This window comes from Amphiprion ocellaris, chromosome 9 (assembly GCF_022539595.1).
Source record: "Amphiprion ocellaris isolate individual 3 ecotype Okinawa chromosome 9, ASM2253959v1, whole genome shotgun sequence".
Lineage (NCBI taxonomy): Eukaryota > Metazoa > Chordata > Actinopteri > Pomacentridae > Amphiprion > Amphiprion ocellaris.
The window spans coordinates 20,781,895-20,802,167 of record NC_072774.1 but is presented as its reverse complement, the minus strand read 5'-3'; the positions used below and the strand labels follow the sequence as shown (position 1 = coordinate 20,802,167).

Here is a 20,273-nt window from a genome sequence, read left to right as displayed (position 1 = left end):
TGGGTTTTACAATAACGCCTGTTCTCTCATGTAGGTAGAGAAAGTTTTAATGAGCTTTTCATTACTGTCTTTAACACTGAAAAGTGTCAATGCAGAACAGGAAACATACTGGACTTTGAGCCTGGTGTGAAGACACATTTACTGAGTACGTCTTTGAGCAGTACATTTGGTTGACATATCAACAATAATGTGACAGTCCTGAGGTTACACTTCAGCTTATGCACTGTACATTATGACAGTGTGGTGACAGCACACGAGACCAGCCAGTTCACATGATCAGGACTTGCTTAGTTGAAGTAAAAGGCTGCATAGCTGTATCCAGAGCTTTGCGATACTCTTGGAGACCCACCTCAGTGCAGGCTGGAGCTGTCAGCTTCCCCTGCTGGATGAGAGAGCATAGTTCATCCAGCATGGTTCTAAACACTCTTCCATCTGAAAAAAAAAAAGAATTTGTTGTTAAATTTCATTTGAAGTAACCCATTTTGGGATGTTTTTCTCTTCATGTGTATTTTAGAAACATGCAAACTTACCATGAGAGTGATCTCTCTTCCACTGTGTGACCCAAAACCCTCGAACTTTCACATCCTTGAAAATAAGAGCACTCTGGAGAGAACAGGTTTGTGAGAAGTAATTATAAAGCAATAGTTCAACATTCTCAGAAATTTGCTTTCTTGCTCAGAGTTATGCTGGGCTCAGACTAAAAGAAACTGATTTTGAAATCAGGTTGCACAACACTCATAACGAGAATTTTCACAGATATATTTCTCCCTAATCTCAGACATACTAAAAGATTTTATAAAAGTGGGGAATCACACACTACATTCTAATAATATTATTGATTTAAGGAGAACAAAATGAGCTATCAGGGAGCAGTGCGCCACTTCATGAGATCTCATGGAGAATCAGATGTAGACAAAAGGGAGACCCTGTTTGAACAACTTCCTGTAACACCAGTGATACTTGGCAGTGAGTAAAAACAAAAGCAGAAGGTTAATCCACAAGTCGGAGAGGGTTATGAGGTCAATACCAGTATCACCCCTGACTAGTATCACTCTCAGCAAGAAAGCAAGGATGTACATTTGAAATGACACTGCACGTTTCATCTTACCACAGGTACAGTAACTGGCTGTTTGGACATCCCTCCGTATGTCACCATAGATCCTCCAACCCTAAAATAAACAGAAAACACATACAATTGTCTTTTCTTCTGCTATGTAAGAATGTTATATCATATTAACAGAGATTATTAAGCATTCTCACTGTAGATGACGCAGCAGCTCTGTTGCACTCTTGCCTCCAACTCCATTTAATGCCAGTTTAGGCTTTGGACAAGTCTTTGAACATGCAGTGACATATTGGAACTTCGTTAATTCTTTGGCAGGCAAAATCGTGTGGTCATAGCTCTGAAGTGGTCTACAGACCCACAGACCTTGAACAGTTCCTTAATCTCAGGCCGCCTAAGTGTCTCTTCTTTGATCACATGACTGGCTCCCATGGCCATCAGTCTATCACTGAGCTGTGTGAACTCTGGCCTGTGAAAGAGAAGGCACAATGAAGAAGTTCATTACAGTTGTAAATTCTAGCGCACAAAAAAACTTTATCTCTGTTACACTTGTAATGTTCAGAGACAGGCTGATAACGTAATTAGCACTGAACTTCCCTATTAAAAGACTTGCTCTGAAGAAAAGAGTACAGATAGCTACGCTGCAATTCCTCTCTTATTTACCAACAGTATCTGAAGAAACTTTGCATTTTAAGAGTTCATCTAATACGACTACATTCACCTGTCTCGGATAACATTGATAGTGTTGATGCCTCTTGCAGCAGCAATCTGTATGACAGCCTGCCCAACTCCACTGTTGGCAGCATTCTGGATCACAGAATCACCTAAAAATACAGCAGAGCGAGGGAAACTATTTAATTATGGCCAGAACAACTGCATAGCATGTTATATTTTAGGGATAACTTAGGCAGAAGCACTGAATCCAAAACACTGCATTTAGTTTTTCAGTAAAACACCTTTCAATAATCATATTGTTCTCATTATGTTGCTTGTCGATTAATCAAGACAAACGGACCTTTAAATGTTCAGAATTCCTTTTAATGGAAGTTCATGTTGCAAATACCAGCCTCATAAAAATAAAAAATGAAGTGACTTGCTTTGTCTGCATATCTACACATGTACACTCATTGGCCATTTTATTAGGTACACCCTACTAGTAAAAGGTTGGATCCCCTTTTGCGTTCATAACTGCCTTAATTCTTTGTGGCATACATTCAGCAAAGTGTTGGAAACATTCCTCAGAGATTTTGGTCCATATTGACATGACAGTATCACGCAGTTGCTGCAGATTTGTCAGCTGCACATCCATGATGCCAATATCCCGTTCCACCACATCCCAAAGGTTCTATTGGATTGAGTTATAGTGACTGTGGAGGCCACTGGAGTACAGTGAACTCATTGTCATGTTCAAGAAACCAGTTTGAGATGATTTGAGCTTTGTGACATGGTTCATTCTCCTGCTGGAAGTAGCCATCAGAAGATGGTCCACTGTGGTCATAAAGGGATGGACATGGTTAGCCATAATACTCAGGGAGGTTGTGGTGTTTAAACGATACTCAGTTGGTAATAATCGACCCAAAGTGTGCCAAGAAAATACCCCCCACACCATTACACCACCAGCAGCCTGAACCATTGATACAGGGCAGGATGGATCCATGCTTTCATGTTGTTTACAATAAATTCTGACCATCTGAATGTCGCAGCTGAAATCAAGACTCATCAGACCAGGCAACGTTTTTCCAATCTTATATTGTCCAATTTTGGTGAGCCTGGTTTCCTGTTCTTAGCTGACAGGAGTGGTACCTAGTGTGGTCTTCTGCTGCTGTAGCCCATCTGCTTCAAGGTTTGCTATACTGTGCATTCAGAGATGGTATTCTGCTTTCCTCGGTTGTAATGAGTGGTTATTTGAGTTACTGTTGCCTTTCTATCATCTCTGACCAGTCTGCCCATTCTCCTCTGACCTCTCACAGCAACAAGGCATTTTTGTCCACATAACTGTTGTTCACTGGATATTTTCTCTGTAAACCCTAGAGATGGTTAATGCGTGCAAGTCCCAGTAGATCAGCAGTTTCTTAAATCCTCAGACCAGCTTTTCAGGCACTAACAACCATGCCACGTTCAAAGTCACTTAAATCTCCTTTCTTCCCTATTCTGATGTTCGGTGAGAACTTCGGTAAATTGTCTTGACCATGTCTACATGCTTAAATGCATTGAGTTGCAGCCATGTGATTGGCTGATTAACCATTAGTGTTAACAAGAAATTGAACAGGTGCACCTATTAAAGTAGCCGGTGAGTGTATGTGCACTCCAATGAAAGTGAGTTCCATGAAAGAAAATATTACAGGCTTGTGTGTGAAAACGGCTACCTGGCTTGAGATCTTCAAAGTCAGAGAGCATCCTAAAGGCAGTGCAGGGGTTCACCCCCAGTGTGGCAGCAGACAGCAAGGGAATGTCATTTGGCAGTGAGATGACATCATCCTCAGCTAGCACTGCCTCTGTCCGCCATGTCCCTGGTCACACAAAGGTACAAAATTATAGCGATTTCACATTGAGACTCATGGACTCATTCATATTATGCAAGCTGTAATTTACCTAGACCAGCATCTTTTGGAATGACCCAGTCCCCTGCTTTGAGGGACTTCACCTGGCTGCCCACCTCTATTACCTGGGCCACACCCTCATTGCCACCAACAGCTGGAAGATCTGGCAGGATAGCATAAGTGCCTAAAAACACATACAGTCAGATCAACAGCAGATCATCACACCTCTTTAAAGTTAATCTTTTATCCTGTTTCTTTGCTGAACTGGTAGGTTGATACAGTTTCTTTTAAATTGGGGCATTGTATGAATGCAGCTGTCTGGTGTAGAGGAAAACCAACAAACCACATACCTTGAATCATGTTCATATCAGACGGGTTGACTGGGGCTGCCAGCACTTTAACCAGGACATCTTTTGCACCAACGGGGGGTATATCTACATCCTCCAACCTGACAAGCACATAAAAAATAACCCCTCATGTAATTTGGTGTGTTAAGCCATTATTCATCCAAACTTGCAATACCAAACTGTATTTCATTGGGTGACAGCATTTTCATTCATGAAATACAGCATATCACTGTTTTCACAGTCCACCCCTCAACAAGATTGAAACAGACTTTACTTTTCTGGCCAAAGAAATAGACAAATCATACAAGATGTGTGAAGGCTGCAGGTATAAACATACTGCTGAATCAATCAACTGACTGGCAAAATCACTCAAAGATTAGTGTATAAGCACAAATGCCATTAATGTTTGTGTTGCTTTTAAATGTTTGTTTTAAAGTCTACCATGGGCCCTTTGTTGCTTCTCAAGTTTCTCAAAGTTTGGTTTTTGCTGGGTTCCTGAGCATGCTGGGGCTGACAGAAACTAAACAGTAGAATCAGCTACAAAGTCGACAATATGACACGGACGTTAAGATATTCCTGGGAATACTGGAAGGGAAAATCGAGGAGGAAAGGAAAGGGAATAAAAAAAATAATACAGGGAAAGTAGACCTAAAGAGAAGGCACTATTTACTCTTAATCCTCAAATTTAAAATGCTGTTTGTTGTTCATCCACGTGCAGTCTCTTTGTTAAGAGAAACAGACTGGAGGTTAAATCAGTGCTTGCACATTATGTGAGCGTTACAGTCTTAAACCTGCAAGGCAGCAAGAACAACGACAAAAAAAAATGTCTAAATCTTTTTTGGCCAAAATGAAAACCATCTGACTACAAAAGCAGCTGCACAGTTTCTGCATGGTAGGGTTGTATATGCGTAGTAGTGTCAAAGAAGAAGAAGACGACAGAAAAAAAAAAGAAACAGAAGAAGAAGCAGAAGAACGAGAAGAAACAGAAGAAGAAGAAGCTGAAGAACGAGAAGAAATAGAAGAAGTGAAGAATGCAGGCCATTTCCGTTTGGTGTACTATAATAAGGTGAAGACACCGTGGTAGCACACGCACTTGGACAAGCAACCCATTGGTGAGATTTCTACCTTATCACAAGTGTTTTCAAGAAAAAAAAAAGACTTGCGCTTTCCGCTGACAGCATGAAAGACAGTCCTGAAAGGGGGTTAGCAAGACATTGATTACAGCTATTACATTCTAGTGCTCACCGAAAAGGAAACATATCTGTTTTTTAATGTTTAATTTGACAGCAATGCTTACTGAACGACTCGAGAGGGGTCTCCGTGGGTTCTGTACAGAAGTGCCTTGCATGCTTGTGCAGAGCGTCCAGCTGAGTGACTGAAGGGGGAAACGTTAGCATGTCTGTGCCTTGGACACTGTAAAAGAGCAGCGACGACGCTGCCCCTGCAACCTGTCCGGCTTCTGAGGCACAATGTGTGAAGTGGCAGCCACATGCCTATCCGCGAATTAGCTTACAAGTATAAAACAGGACAACAATTAATTAATATCTCTCATTTAAGTCAAGCTCGCAGCGTTCGCACCGCGGCCATGTTGGATTTTCCTCATGAGTGTCATTGAAAATATAAACAGAGAGCAGCGCCCCTAGTGGACAAATGCAGAACCGTCGCTTATTCCGTTCATGGAGGCGGTAAAAGGGAAAAGGAAGGAGAAGTTGGTTGCTTTTCTTGGTGTTTCGCTTCGTGAAAAGCAACGCAGTTGGAAGGAGTGATCTTATTAGTCAGGTGCTTTTCTGTCTCATTCCAATAATGTCCCTTCATGATAAGCCATAGGATACAATTAGATTGCAGTAGTGAAAGATAACATTTACTCGTGTTGACCAGTTTTTTTTTTTGATTCCATACATACTTGCAGTTTTAATGCATCTCAGCAGGAAGGATTGTAAAGGAGCAGTACATTGCACTTTTGCCCAAGAAAAATGTTTTCCTTGCAATGGATAGCTTTTACACTGTGGTCTTGCTACCATTGTGAGTTCAATATTATTAATATTTTATCGATGATTGTTCATCATATTCCAGTCGATAATAATGCAGATCTTGTAAATAGAATGGAAACAATCTGTTGTGAGTATAAGAAGACCGGACAAAGGAATTGATATTGACATATTTATTAGGAAATGGAGCAGATCTTTACATATAGAAACATAATCACAGTAATACTTTGAAAATCCTACATGCTGCTCATCATTGACAAACTAGCCATTAAATCACCTGAGATCAAGATAATTGTAGTTTTATGGCAGTAAACATTGATACATTCATTAGTAATAAATGCACATTTTGGGAAGTAGCTCTAGCCATTTACCTGATAAAATACACCACCACAAATTAAATGGGTGGTGCTTACAAACAAGCTGTACCATGAAAAGTACAAAGAAAAATGCAAAACAGAATGCCTTGATGAGCTTCAAATGTTCTCTTGAGCACATGGTGTTACAAGTCCTTGGATTTTAAGGGAATATCTAACCTATCTAACACCCAACAATAAAATCACAATAACACACCATTGAGGGGTCAAATAGGTTTGTTACAATCAGAATGTCTGGCATAAACATCCTTAGTTTCAAAAAAATATTTTGAAAACAGCCAAGTAAGCACTGCAGAATATTACAAATATTATAACCCTTTAAATCACCCTTTATCTAAACAGTAGGAATCTAGATTGCTGTAGACTTGATAGTTTGACAGATGAGGCAGGCATTCAGTGGTTTTATGTTATTTAAAAGAATAACAGAATGCATTATCACAGAAATAAACTAGCAAAATTCTTTCATATGTGTCCCTTTTGGGGAAAAACCTGCAGCAAACAGTGTTCACGTTAGAACATATACTGGCACAGCCATTTTAAATGGGAAATTCAAAATAAAAATACAAAGAATTGCAAATTGTTTCATCTAATCACAGCACTTACATTACCAATTTTGTGGAATGGAATTATCAAAACAATGTTTGATTTTGCACTCTTTCAACTAACAGTAGGGTGTGAGGTAATATTTGAGTGTTAAGTCGTCAATGACACATTCTTTTTGTCATAAGCATTGATAGTCAGAACCATAATTGTGTTGAGATGAGACAACCCTGGATTATATACTACTAGCCCCAATCCCTTTACAATATCCTACTATATCCCCATCTACAACGATTATAGAGGAAAAAAGAAATCAATAATAGTAAAACATTTTCTTCATATCATATATCACAGCGAGTTATACCAAAGAAGACAAAAATATTAAGAGCACCGTCACACTGGGTGCATGGAAAGAAGAGTCAAAAAAGCTTGTAGATCTCAACATTAATTCCTGAACATCGTTTTTAGCCATTGCTTCTTTGACCAAAATCTTAGTATTTTTCTAATTGTAAAAATAGAAACTGTTGCACCAAGACATTCCCAAGCCCATTTTACTGTGGCTTCCGTGTTGTATGCTTCATGTGATGCAAATGCACATTTAATCCCTGCTTTGTCTTGAACAAACACTTCTTGACTCCTTCCAATCAATCTGAAGCAATCCCTGAGATTTCAGATTGGCAATTCCTGAGATGAGCCCAAGAGTGGAGGTGTTTTTTTTCCCAACCAGCAACTGACTGCATGTGGTTTTTGCAAATTATAATAACTCTAATCTAAAAAATCTGAAACATATATTTAAAAGTGATTGAAACTGAATAATAAAAAATGATCCATCTTACACATGATTAGTGCAGAGTTACATTGCATTAGTTTAGGCATAGATAGGTATGCCAATGGGCTTCTCTTCTGAAAAGCTCATTGCGCACAGAAAAAAAAAAACATACAAGGCAAAGCATATAATAAAAAAAAAAACCCTCACTGTTCTTTGTCAGTCCTCATTATACCTGTACAGTATGTACTGTATATTGTTACTCTTATGGTGCAATATATTACTGTTTCATTGTATTCATATTATATTATTAAGGACAATGACAGTGTTTTATCAAGCACATATGTACAAAGTAAGAGGAGTACCTTGATGTTAAAAATCTGTTACCCAAATATATTCTCAAGTCATATGTAGTTTTAAATGACATTTGGCAGTTTTCTGATGTTTAGTAGATCATTAATTGCTGAGAGGCTTCAACAGGAGCAGGAGGAGAAGCTGCAGCACTCTTGGATGAAAATAAATAAGTAGTATGATATTTTTAAAAAAGACTTTAGAATAATTATACATATATATTAATTGGGTGTAAAGTCACAGTCAGCTTCTCCTGTAAAACGGGAGTAAAATGCTGATTAGCTAGCTAGTCCTACATGCTCCTCCGTGCAGGCTTGGTGTTCCTGAACCATAACCCTACTAAGGGTTACATGGAGGTAATGTCTTAAATAACTACCTAAAAATGGATCACATTGACTAAACAAAAACACCAGCCTCCTCACTGGCAACATCATGTCTGATTCTGCCTCATGGTATTCAAGTATCAAGAAGAGAGTTGATGTTGCACATGTGTTGGGATTAGTATCCCATTGGTCGAAATTCAAATCCAAGTTGAGGTAATAGTAAAACAGCAGTCTTTCACACAGCAGCCAGTAGAATGAGAATATACTGCAGAGGTAAAGTTGAGCTGTTAGACAATTAAAGAGTAACTTAACATCAAGCTGAAAAGCAGTGTTCTGCTGCCCTCTCTGAGTGAGACTCTAAGGAGTCACTTGATTGCCCTGCCAACCATATTTTCCACACCCTGAATAACTGTGCAACTATATCACATAGCCTAGTACAACAGACCACACCATGACCATACTATGAATACGTGTCAGATGATGTAATAGCTTTGGAATCATACTCCCCACATAATATTTCAATGTCAGCATTGTAACGGCTGTGTCTAGCATTTCTGTAGCTTTCATAAACCAAAATTCTGACACTCTGACTCACTTAACGAAGCAACTTACAAGGTGTGCCAGTTAAAAAGTTGTTCTCAAGCTTTTACTCTCAAGTAGGGATGAGGAAAAAAACTACAGAAATCTACTGTCAACTTCTTTCTACCACCGCAACCCTATATTGTTTCACTATGTAAATAAAGATTTTGCACGGCTCCCTCTAAACCTCTGAAGGTAGTCTGTAGTGTGAAACCACATGGGTGAGGTTACAAGGGCAACAAAGTGCACATCAGACCACACTCAGCACTGATTTCACAAGCTCTTGTACCAGCACATTACTGCAGCAAGGTCAGAAGTTGAACCACCGAAGGTTAGCAAAAACAAGATTTTCAGCAGGTGCTAAGTTACTCTTTAAGAAGGTATATTATAGTCAATGAGAATCCTGTATTAAAACTGTAGTGCAAAAAGGATTAGCTGTAATCCCAATTCAAATCACAATCTCCAAAGCTGTATTTTGAGAATATTTGGTTTACCACCAGCAGTCAGGATGATGGTTTTAGTAGCAGACCAAACATGCACCAATGAGGTAGACCATGCACTTTTAGACAGCCAGCATTACGCTGGTTTGAAAAAATGAAATGACAAAATATAACTGACCAAAAGCTGGAAACCACCTCTGGTCGGACATTCATTTGGCCCTAGGAAACCTGGATGGTCAACTGCAATATTGGCAGATGCCAATACATTGCCTATAGCTATACCCTTAAACCCGTCCCAGGTTTTTTTCACAAACCCTCCCAGTCCCCATGCGATATGCAAACTAACATTCATTACGGAGGTACTAACTGTTACATCTCTGCCTTGTCGGATAGTGACGTGTAACAGTCAGGAAGAAGACTAAATGGTAAGGCAGCAAAAGTGTAGCTCTACACTAAATAAAATGAGTATTACTCCAAAAAACAGAAGAAGTATAATGGCGGAGTATCACAGAAAAGAAATATGCAAAAACGCATGAAGACCATCTGTTATATGGCATTGCTCACTACAATCCCTAACCAATTAAACAACAGCAGTGATTCATACATTTAGGAAGCATCCTGAGTGCAATAAAAAGCAGAATTCCTGAGTGTTACACCAAATGAAACAAACAAAAAAAATCTTCAGCAACATTCTTCATGAGTATTTTTTTTTAACCTGAGGTAGTTCCAAAAGCAGCTTCAACAGCTGGAAGGGGAACATGTGTCCCTCCTCTCCATCAAAGCAGTTTGATTGGCCTCTGTGCTTCCCTGGCGTCAGATCCCTTGTTTAATCAGAGGTCTCGGGAGGTGGTGCCAAGGGGCTGTGCTCCTCCTTGTCTCCTTTCAAAGAGGATGGTTTTCCCTGAGAACCCGGTGAGGACTGCTGTGCTTTGATTGGGCATGTGGCAACCATGTGATCGATGCTCTGGCAGAAGTGGCACTTCTTGGGTTGGGGTGGCAGCTTGCACTCTTTGGCATGGTGGTCCAGGCCTCCACAGTTGTAGCACCTACACGAGTAGAAAGAATTCAGACACTATGCTTTATTAAAATGGAAAGAATTTATGGTGCCAATTGGGGGGGATACGCTTAAAATTATATAATTTTAAGTGTATTTGACTTGTTTTGAGATATGGAGCACTCTTAACATTCATGTGGAGTCATGTTTCATTCTACCTGATGATTGTAAGTCCAATATTCACATTCATTTTTACATTTCTGTGGTTTCCATAAATTATTAGGGAAAATATTAGACTCTTAAGCTGCTAAACCCACTATGTTCATATCAGATTAGTTTTCACTGACAACAGTTTCTGGAGGTTCTAAATGTCAAGCTGTGAGAGAACACTGAGATTTTAACAGTACAATTCACTGAAGTCCAATAATGACCTGATATAAATAAACCACCTTAGCTAATTTGATATCTAAGGGGATCTAAAGGGATGATCTTCAGAGTTAGGTAATGACTCTCTGTGGCTTCATCACTACAAGCAAACTCTTTTCCATTGATGCAGTAATGTGATCCATTGTTAATCTAAAAATGTGGAAAGTAGATGCCTTAAGGAGACATAAAACAAAACATAAACAAACAAAAACATATCTAGCACATAGCACACTTGTCCAAGCTGAATATCAACTTCCACATCAGGTGAGATGTCCTAAAACTTCATATTTGTCTTAAAAGCACTGAGATACTTTCTCCTTCTTATGAATTTGAAAACAACCGTATAGTGTCAAATTCTGCCTGTGCATCAACCTGAGCAGTCTGAGTTAACTATCCCTGTAAAGTAACAATAACCAAAGCACATTTTTGAGTCATGGGCTTTAAGTTACGACTGTTTGCCACTAGATGGCAGCATTTCACCTGGAAATACCTGAATTTGCATTTGGACTTAAATCTCTGAGGGCATTCCAGGTCACACCACGCTGTTAGTGTAGATTCACATTTGGTAGGTGATTGAAATTTTCCACCAAATCATTTGTAGTCATTTTAAGATTGATGGAAGCTGTAAATATTTCAGTAGCAGGGTTACTGTTTTCTTATGGTCCTGTTCTAGTTAACATTGAACATATTAATCTTAAGTATTGTGAACAGCTTGGCTTATTCATAAGTTTGTCACTGCCAAAAGTTTCAGGCTGGACCCATCAATATAAGACACCCTTTTCACTGGCATTGAATTTTAGAAAGGAACACCTTGAGGGGTCAGTGAAAGCCTTCAGGGGTGCCATCGGCCACCCCTGTTCAAACATAATCCATAGAATAGCCACGCGTACAGGGGCGGAAGACAGATGGGTGGTGGACGTGTGGTGGTTACTCGATGCTTTTGCAGATTCTCCGCTACCTTTGTAGCAGCAGATGAGGTTTGAAGAGGGCGGCTGCCGAGGGGTCAGTGTTGCTTTGTAACAGCGGCAGTTGGGATAGTGTCAAGGTCTATACCATCACATCACAGAAGCTCGCGATATCAGCATCCATCAGGATACAAGTGGAGGGAAGGGGAAGTGGTCCCTTTGTCTAAAAAAGCTGCAGTAATGACCTCTGAACCCTGACCCCAACCCTCCCAATCCTAACCCTGCCCCCAGCTCTCTTGCTTTTACTTATACATTGTTGCCATGGCAACAGTGACCTTTCACCCCCTTGCCTGGGCTCTTGCATCTGTTATCAATTAAATGGACAGGAGCTTTTCTCCCTCCCCTAGTCATATATATATATATATATATATATATATATATATATATATATATATATATATATATATATATATATATATATATATATATATATATATATATATATATATATATATATATATGCACACACACTCACAAAGGTGGTCTATGAAATGTGGACTGAAAACAATTGTTCACTCTGGTGGTAAACATGAAGTCAGGAGGAGAGCTAGAATGAAACAGTACACTTCTTAAAATGTTTGATTATTGGTTATGAATACAATCAATTAATTAATCACACATATATCCATTAAACACAGTCCGGAGTTGCATAATGAATTGCGCTAAAGGGGAACGATACCTTATCCACGGATCAGTGTGGTCTAAGGAGAGGTATTGAACCACTGTGGGCCTCCCAGGACTCTTTGAGGCAGTAATGATCTCTGTTCTCACACTGGCTAGTCTCTGGCTGTAATCACAACTGACAGGGGGGTGAAGTTGATACACCTCTAACCCTGCATTATATTGATATTCAAAGACTGAACCCCCCCCCCAAAAAAATCAAGGCCCCTCTTTGCCTCTTTGCTGTGAGGTACATTCTTGCGTTTGCATTAAATCTCCTTTTCAGAAGAAATGTTTTTCCTTTTCTGTAACTTTCATTTGACTCAGACTTTTTTTTAAGGACTATGTACAGGTTGATTTCAAATGGCAATATAAAAAAATCCCTACTTTTGCAGAAGAGAGATGCTTTAGAAATGCTTTCTTCTTGTGGCAACAGAGGACTGTATAGGACTACATCTGCAAAGCTGAATTAATTCTATTTTTACCAATCCCAAGTAAAATTCCAAGTGCTACAATTACCAAAAGATAACTTATGTCAACTTAATGTTTTCCACATTGTGATTTTGGAAGTATTAGTTTGTATTTGGAGTTACAAATCACACTGGTAGAAGAGGTTTAGGAGGGAATAAAGAGTTGGTTGGTTTGAATTCACCAGGGACCAGCAGATTTAAACAGTTATTGATCCAGGTCACACGTCAGGCCTGCTGATGTGACCCTTGCTACAGCTAGTTGTGGGGGCTGGGGTCGAGGAAGAGGAAGGAAAAAAATGGGAGAAACTACAACACTATTGTATAGCTGATCCAAACTGAACACAACAATGACTGTTTGTGGATTGCTGATAATGTTAGTTGGAGTATTTGTTGCTCCTCAATGAAAAACCATCTTCAAATTCTGATGATTTTTACATTTTTTGTAGATATACTAAAAAAAATCAAGGGTCTCTTTATGAGTTGAGAAAATGATCAAACTTTTTAAGCTTAATAATCCATTTTGAGAGCCATTGACTTATCTGAAAAAATGCATCGTCTTAAAGCTGAAAACACACCTGTTCTTCATAGTTGATGTTTAGATATCAACGGTTTCCAATAGACAATTTGCTAATGGTTTGCCATCTAAGTTTTACTGCTAGCGTTAATGAACATTTTTTTCTGCAAAATGTCCTCTGTATTACACTCATTTTAACTTCTATCTGACGCTGGTATTTTTTTCAAAATTCCCTCTTCCTGTTTGCTCATATGCAAATAAGCAAGCAATTCTCTGACTCTTTTTCAGTTCATCACCTGTCTCCCTTCGAGCGTCGCTTCTGGACTTTCTTGCCTTTGGGTCTTCGCTCGCTGCCCACACAGTGGATGCCACCTGGGCCAGTAACTCGCTGTGACTCGAGGCCCTTTGATGACTTCTTGAAGGTAAATTCGACTGCCTCGCCCTCCTTTAGGCTGCGGAAGCCTTCCATGTGCAACTTGCTCTGAAAGGAAGCATAGTGGGACTTTGTTACTGATTGGGAGCTTTCAAATGTGGAATGATCATGATAAGTAGTTGAGAAGACTGAAACCAGAAAAGAATAAATGAATGTTATAATATTTTCCCCACTGCAAATGTACTTTGTAAGAAATAAATGGTGATAATTGTATCCTTTAAAACTTCCCATAGTACTGCAGTTACCAAATCAGCTCTACACTGAGCCTGTGGAGACTTTGACCCATGAGAACAACCCCCATCCATTTTTCACTGTGTGATACTATCAGAACTCGACCGCACTTATCAGGTATTTTAAGGTGATCACTATGTCTCACCTGATGAACAAACAAGGACTACAAAGCTTGCTGTTCCCACTCACCGGAGCAGTTTGCACACATTGCCCTGCATTACAAATCACTGTTGCCTTAATGCTGCATTGTCTTTTTGCTGTGTTTGAGTGGTAAACCTGATGAGGATAACCTTCAACCCATCCCCCCCTCCGGAGGAACAGCATTCCACATTGCTTACCCCTACCCCCATCCCTTTTCCCACCCACATCACAAAGCTCCACTAACACACTGACCACCACCACTAACCCTAAACTGCAGGATGCAGGGGTTGGTGCTCAGCTTGGGGGTGGGGTGAGAAGGCACCAAGGCTTTTCTGAGAGGTTGGGGGGTCAGGGTGACATTCCTTGGATAGTTGTTTGGCAGAAAGACATGAAAGATAAAAGTTGTGGGAAAGCACAAATGAATTACATCTCTGGTATTAGCTAAGAAAAAAAATCAGATATTTCTTTGTAGAAGAAACCTGATGATTTCATTTTGTTATGATTTTGATGAACAGCAACAATAGAGAGTTGTGCTAGCCCAATTAGTTAATAATGTGGCCACAATGGAACTGACGGTTTGAATATGTTGTGAGAAAACAACCTAGCTTTTTGCTTAGGTACATAGTCATTGACACTGTGTTCACCTGAAGTGACTAGGTTCTTCTTGATGATAATGTCTTTCCAGAGGCATTTAGAATTCTCAAAGAAGGGAAGGAGAGATAAAGGAAATGAAGGTGTGGTGTGACTGTGAGAATAAACCTAGACTGGCAAAAACAACATGGGAAACCCCTGTCTAAAACTCCCTTAGTGTAACTAGAAGATTAAATTGTCACGGATCCTGGAGACTGTTTACATAGAAAGATCAATCCAATAAGATGGCAGGCTTGTTTTGATAAGCATTAATCTCATTTTCTTTGATTCAATTTTGAGGAAAGCCACATCCATCTACCACTTGTAAACCAGGATGTGTATTCTTTGTTCGCTAAATTTCACAAGTCACGCAACTTATTTTAAGAACAATCCTTCAGGGAACTTTCAAAAAACAAGCAGTTAATCCCCAAGGTGCAGTTTTAGATTAAGCTAACAATTATGACATGGTAATCATGGAAATTTGCTTTGGATTTGTTACAAACAGCCAGTGTTCCTGGTAAACTGCAAACTACCAACAATAAAACAAATTGCTATCTTCTCTAATCACCATTCAATCACAGCAGAGCATCTGCTGCAATGTTCTGAGTGGCAAAAAAACATGATTGGTGAGCCATGATGTTTGAGTGGCAACATGGACATCCGCAGAGCCCCAGTCCCATCAGGCCTCTTTGCCCTGATGACCGTTAACCCACTTCCTCTCCCATGTGTGACCTTCCCCACCCCCATAACGGACCCTCACCTGCCACATGGCCCGATCAGGTTATTCTCACACACAGGTACAGGATCAGGGTGGGGCCTTTTAACTTTGAACGACCTGATGCTGAGGTGTTATTAGCGAGGTGTACTGTAAACTATATTGAGAATGTGTCTGGAAGCCAAGTGAGGCAGAGAAAGACATCAGAGCAGCGAGGGACAATAGCAGGACTACTGTTGAGACAAAGAGGGGCTCGGTCACGGCTGTGGGGTGCTTCATTCGGATGCATGGCTCTATTGTCCACCTGCACAAAAGGCCAGAGGACCCTGGGAGTTAATTTTCCTTGACACGCGGCCACTAATTTTAGGACAGAGGCCTTTTGGTTTCCCATAATCCCTATACATTCATCATGCACGCACGTGTGTCTATCTTTTATAGTGACAGACAATTAAAGAAGTCATTAATTTTCTTTTGGGTGCAATGAAAACAATCACTGAACTGTGAGTTTCTATCCTCAACTGAACTCGTGCTTTGGGTAGCAGTATGAGTAATCAAATACCAACTTCCTGCGCATAGTCAAACAATATTTCAGTTACAACTGAACAGTCAAATCTCTTTGTATGCATCATTGGATGACAACAGCAGAAAGACAGAAATAAGTAGCTTGAAAGAATATGCAAACTATCAGAATATAACACAGATGGTAAGCCTATTGTATAAGGAGTCATCGAAAATTAAGTTAAAGCTTCAAAAAAGGGAATTAAACCTTGGTAGATGGATGTCTCCACAGCTAAAGGCCTTGGTGTGGTGGCGTGTGAAAAAGGAAATTTACCTAAAATACAACCCAAAGTCTCCTTTAAAGGTGTGTTAGCTTTGAAGAGCTTCCACTACCTCACACATAGGGGGTTGAGCAGACAGCAAAGAGCCTTTAATCACTTTATGACAGGAACTTTGAGGTGAATGAGCAGCTAGTGGGGATGTCTCTCATTCACATGCTAAACCTCTATCTCTATCTAGGAGGGAAATGCACCCCCACCTTAATTATCATCAACACCTTTTAAAAGTTGGATGGAGGTTTAAGGTGAAAAAGTACTGATATTACCCCCAAAAATGCATCTAACCTTCAAAAATAAAAAAGTAAAATCAATGATCAATCCTATTTTAGATATGGTGCTGTCTTTAAGGAGGTAAATACATTAGCCAAAAATATTTTTTAAAGCTTCACTTTGTCAACAGATGTAATCATAAATGACTAAAAAAAACACTAAATAATTATCAACTGCAGGAGGATCATTTATGTGTCCTACTTAAGAGACAAATTTTCTTGCAGCTTTGTAGCATATATGCAAGTCTGTTAACATAGGTAAGCTTCACTGAACAACAAAAAACTCTCATTTCTCCATCACTTTGTATCAGTGTCCTACAAACCACGAGGGAGGCCCTCTGCTCTCCTCTGGCTGCAACACGTGTTTCCCGAAGGGAGAAACACCCACCACAGTGCAAAAAAAGACCCTCATCTAAACCGGTTAAATACATCCAAATTTCATCCAAACGTTTTAAAACACTTGGTAAAGTAGTTCATTTTCTATGCACTTGAAGTTTTCAGTACTTTTATTGACGTATCATAAATTTGCTGCTTGAACAAGAGGGGAAAAAAAACAGAATAAATTGATTAAACTTCATTGAAAACAGGTGGAGGGGGGATCTTGCTCCTGTCTGTGAGAAATTCTGCATGCTTGAGGAGGGAAATGTATTTTCAGATTTGGACATTTGCAAGAGTTAAACGAGTTAGGAGAAATCGATCAGTACGATTAGATACAGTTTCAGCGCCCGAGCAGATCCTACCTGATGGACAAACACATCAACCGGTTCGTCCAGAGGCACTCCCTCTCGGTTGGTCATGGACAGGAAACCGAAGCCCATGCGGACGTTGAACCATTTACACACGCCGATGCCGTGAAAAGACTGTGAATCTTCCTCGGTGCTGGGTCCTTCATCCTCCTCGGTCTTACATACTCCTGCAACGAAAAATGCATCCAGTTACAAACACAAGCTGCGAATGAATGCGTGCGTAAAAACGCTGCGTAATGTATCCAAAGAATGTGGAATCAAAAAAGGTTTAAAACCCGAAAAAACTTCTTTCTCTTGCCTTGTCGCATCAGTAATCAATACGAATAAATGAAACGAACACAGCAGTAACACGCTTAGGCTGAATTTTCGCTACATTTGGTTTAAAATCATCACCAACTTTATAAAAGAAATTCAGCGACATGCAGACGTCTTTTCCATTAAATATGCCACGAGTTGCTCCAAAGTAAGTGATCTTGTTGGCAGCATTTCTAAAGAGCGTTTTCTGCATTGATAGACACACGAATTGCCCATCACGTGTGTGAACAATGCCCCTAAAATGCTCCATTACAATCGAACAGACAGTTCCACCAGAACACAACTTAATCAACTTGCAAAACATCAAAATGCACAAAGCGCACGAAGTTGCCAAACCTGGGAATTCCTGGTTAGAAACGGAACCCATGTCTTCAGTTCTTCCTTGAGCCAAAATTAGCACCCAAGCTACAGTATCCCTTTTTTCTGATTTAGCCCTCAAACTGGGTAATCCTCACAGATTGCCACTTTCATGCAAAATGCACTGAAAAGCAGAAGCTGCGCAGCAAGAGGGAAAGCGGGAGAGGGAGGTAAACAAAAGGGGGCTGGCAACCTATTCCCCCTAAACAATGAGGGGTGGGGGGGTCATCGGGGAGAATTTTTTTCTTCTTACTGAAGAATCCCCCCCCCTCCTCCCAAAAACATCTTAGACAATGCAACGAAACCCAGCCCCTCCAGAAAGCACTCTTAACTCTTCCCAGAGATAACTCCTCAACGTACCTTCTGCCATGTTTGCGGGCCAGTTTGCTCCCAGCGTTCAGCTGTTCTGCTGTCTTCCTATCTGGAAACGCGTTTTGGCTCTCCTGCAGTGATCAGCTCTGTTGGTCAATACAAATGACAATTTCTCATCTAACAAACCCCCCACACTCTCGGTCACGTCCACGTGATTCACAATTACAGTCCCCAAGGATGCACAAGCATATTGTGTGATGGAAGGGCCCCAATGTGGGAAGTGGCCAATCACTAAGAACCAATATTATATCCGTATATTCAAATTTGGACATCTGTGGTAGTGAGTTCACAGTTACTGTACATTGCAAAATTCAATGTATCTAATATCTAATGTCATTGGCATGATCAGGCATATTTCTGGATACACACGTTCTTCAGAGATTTCTCAAATGACCACTGGCCTGTGCAAAAAAGGTTTTAACTAGGCCTGAAACACCAAATACCAAATGAAATAAATGACAAATAGTATGATCAACAACTGGACATGGAGTGAATAAAAGAGTTAAAAATGAGTGGATCTTAAGTAGCAATTTAGATATATTTGATTGGACAAAAAATTCTGAATATTTTTAGTTTAATTGTGGCATTTACAGTTTATATTTTAGAAAGATCGTAGTGCATTTGACTTTCTTCTTTCTCTTCATATTTTCTCTCGTCATGTGTGTTCGTTTCCCTGTGATCAGACATTTGGTTTAGCTGTTGTCCCAACACGCCAGAGAAAAGGTTTGTAATGGTAATCCAGATGAAATTTGGAGGGGGCGGAGGAGGGACAGCTCAACTCAACCCAAATGAAGATAGTAAAGTAAAGAAAGAAAAGTAAGGGGTGTTTGCATTAAAGAAAAAAGGACGTTTCTGAAAGCAGCCCACGATTCAAGGTGGCCGCGTGAAAAAAACAAGCCGAGCTGGTCAAACGGATTCATGGATCGATAGTGATTGATCACATCATGTTAAGATGTTGACTTCAAAACCTTGTGGATTGATGGATGTATTAAAGACAGAAGAAGGTGGTTTAGACCAAGTGAAATAACCAAAATGAGAAAAAGAAAAAAACCCAAAACGAAATAGGCAAATTAATCGATATTATTATTATTATTATTATTGTTGTTGTTGTTGTTGTTGTTATTGCGTTTAAAACGAGGTAACGTGAAATCAAACTACCTATCTTATGTACACGCATTTCAATTTAACTAAAGTTATTTAATCGACTATTATTTTTGTCCTAAAATAAGCAAAAACACAATTTATTTGAAATTCGTTTGGATTACTCTATATCAACAAATATCAGCATTTATTTTACAAATTCACATTTCTATATTGACACTGTATTTAAAAAATAAAATACCTAGGTTAAGGGTCAACTTATGCAAAAGAGGCATATTTTTTGATTTACTTAATAACCTTTATCGGTCGAGTAATGTACAATGAATATAACCTGCGATATTTAGAATATTTAGGCTAGTATAAAAATGTCCAACCACCGTAACGCATGATGGATGTTTCAGAGTGTGGTATGGAGTTTATGGCAACTCCCACAACGACCCCTTGTGGAACCGCATAATACTTTAAGTCCAAAGAAATGACACAACTGACAACATAATATTCTAAATTATAAGATTAGGGAACGCTTTGCCTAATATCGAAAGCAGCATAGGTTTAGAATTTAGAGAAGCAGAAAAACACTAAAAAAAAAACAAAAAAAAAACAAAACACAGAGACTGGTCTATATTATCATGTAAAACTGAATATCTACCACGTGTCTCTTGATCTGTAGAAGGAAACTACTCATGTTTTCAAGAAAGAAAGAAAGGGAAAAAATGCTTGCACCATAGACCTATTTATTGGTGCAGCTGGAGCTAGATTATGAAATATATTTCCTATGAAGATTTTT

General features: G+C 39.5%; 2 protein-coding genes across 2 annotated transcripts; both read right to left on the bottom strand.

Moving 5' to 3' along the window:
- Positions 1 to 120: 120 nt before the first annotated feature.
- mecr (mitochondrial trans-2-enoyl-CoA reductase) lies at positions 121 to 5,574 on the bottom strand. Its single transcript, XM_023262425.3, has 10 exons — positions 5,248 to 5,574; positions 3,954 to 4,051; positions 3,656 to 3,787; positions 3,430 to 3,573; positions 1,785 to 1,887; positions 1,430 to 1,532; positions 1,261 to 1,334; positions 1,109 to 1,169; positions 531 to 603; positions 121 to 432 (listed from the first exon to the last, which is right to left on the bottom strand). Exons 1-10 carry the CDS (start codon positions 5,439 to 5,441, stop codon positions 269 to 271), a joined length of 1,146 nt encoding a protein of 381 aa, XP_023118193.2. The 5' UTR covers positions 5,442 to 5,574; the 3' UTR covers positions 121 to 268.
- Positions 5,575 to 6,198: 624 nt separating this feature from the next.
- lin28aa (lin-28 homolog Aa) lies at positions 6,199 to 18,383 on the bottom strand. The gene is made up of 4 exons (XM_055013668.1): positions 18,374 to 18,383; positions 17,336 to 17,508; positions 13,637 to 13,821; positions 6,199 to 10,357 (listed from the first exon to the last, which is right to left on the bottom strand). Exons 1-4 carry the CDS (start codon positions 18,381 to 18,383, stop codon positions 10,138 to 10,140), a joined length of 588 nt encoding a protein of 195 aa, XP_054869643.1. The 3' UTR covers positions 6,199 to 10,137.
- Between the last annotated feature and the right edge of the window lie 1,890 nt (positions 18,384 to 20,273).

Coding starts and splice junctions, on each gene's coding strand:
- lin28aa (XM_055013668.1), bottom strand. Junction 13,822..17,335: donor TTGATGTGTTTGTCCATCAG/GTAGGATCTGCT, acceptor GCTTCCTTTCAG/AGCAAGTTGCACATGGAAGG. Junction 10,358..13,636: donor CGACGCTCGAAGGGAGACAG/GTGATGAACTGA, acceptor CTACTCGTGTAG/GTGCTACAACTGTGGAGGCC.
- mecr (XM_023262425.3), bottom strand. CDS start 5,441: ATGTGGCTGCCACTTCACACATTGTGCCTCAGAAGCCGGACAGGTTGC. Junction 3,788..3,953: donor TGATATGAACATGATTCAAG/GTATGTGGTTTG, acceptor ATGTGTTTTTAG/GCACTTATGCTATCCTGCCA. Junction 1,533..1,784: donor ATCAATGTTATCCGAGACAG/GTGAATGTAGTC, acceptor TCTCTTTCACAG/GCCAGAGTTCACACAGCTCA.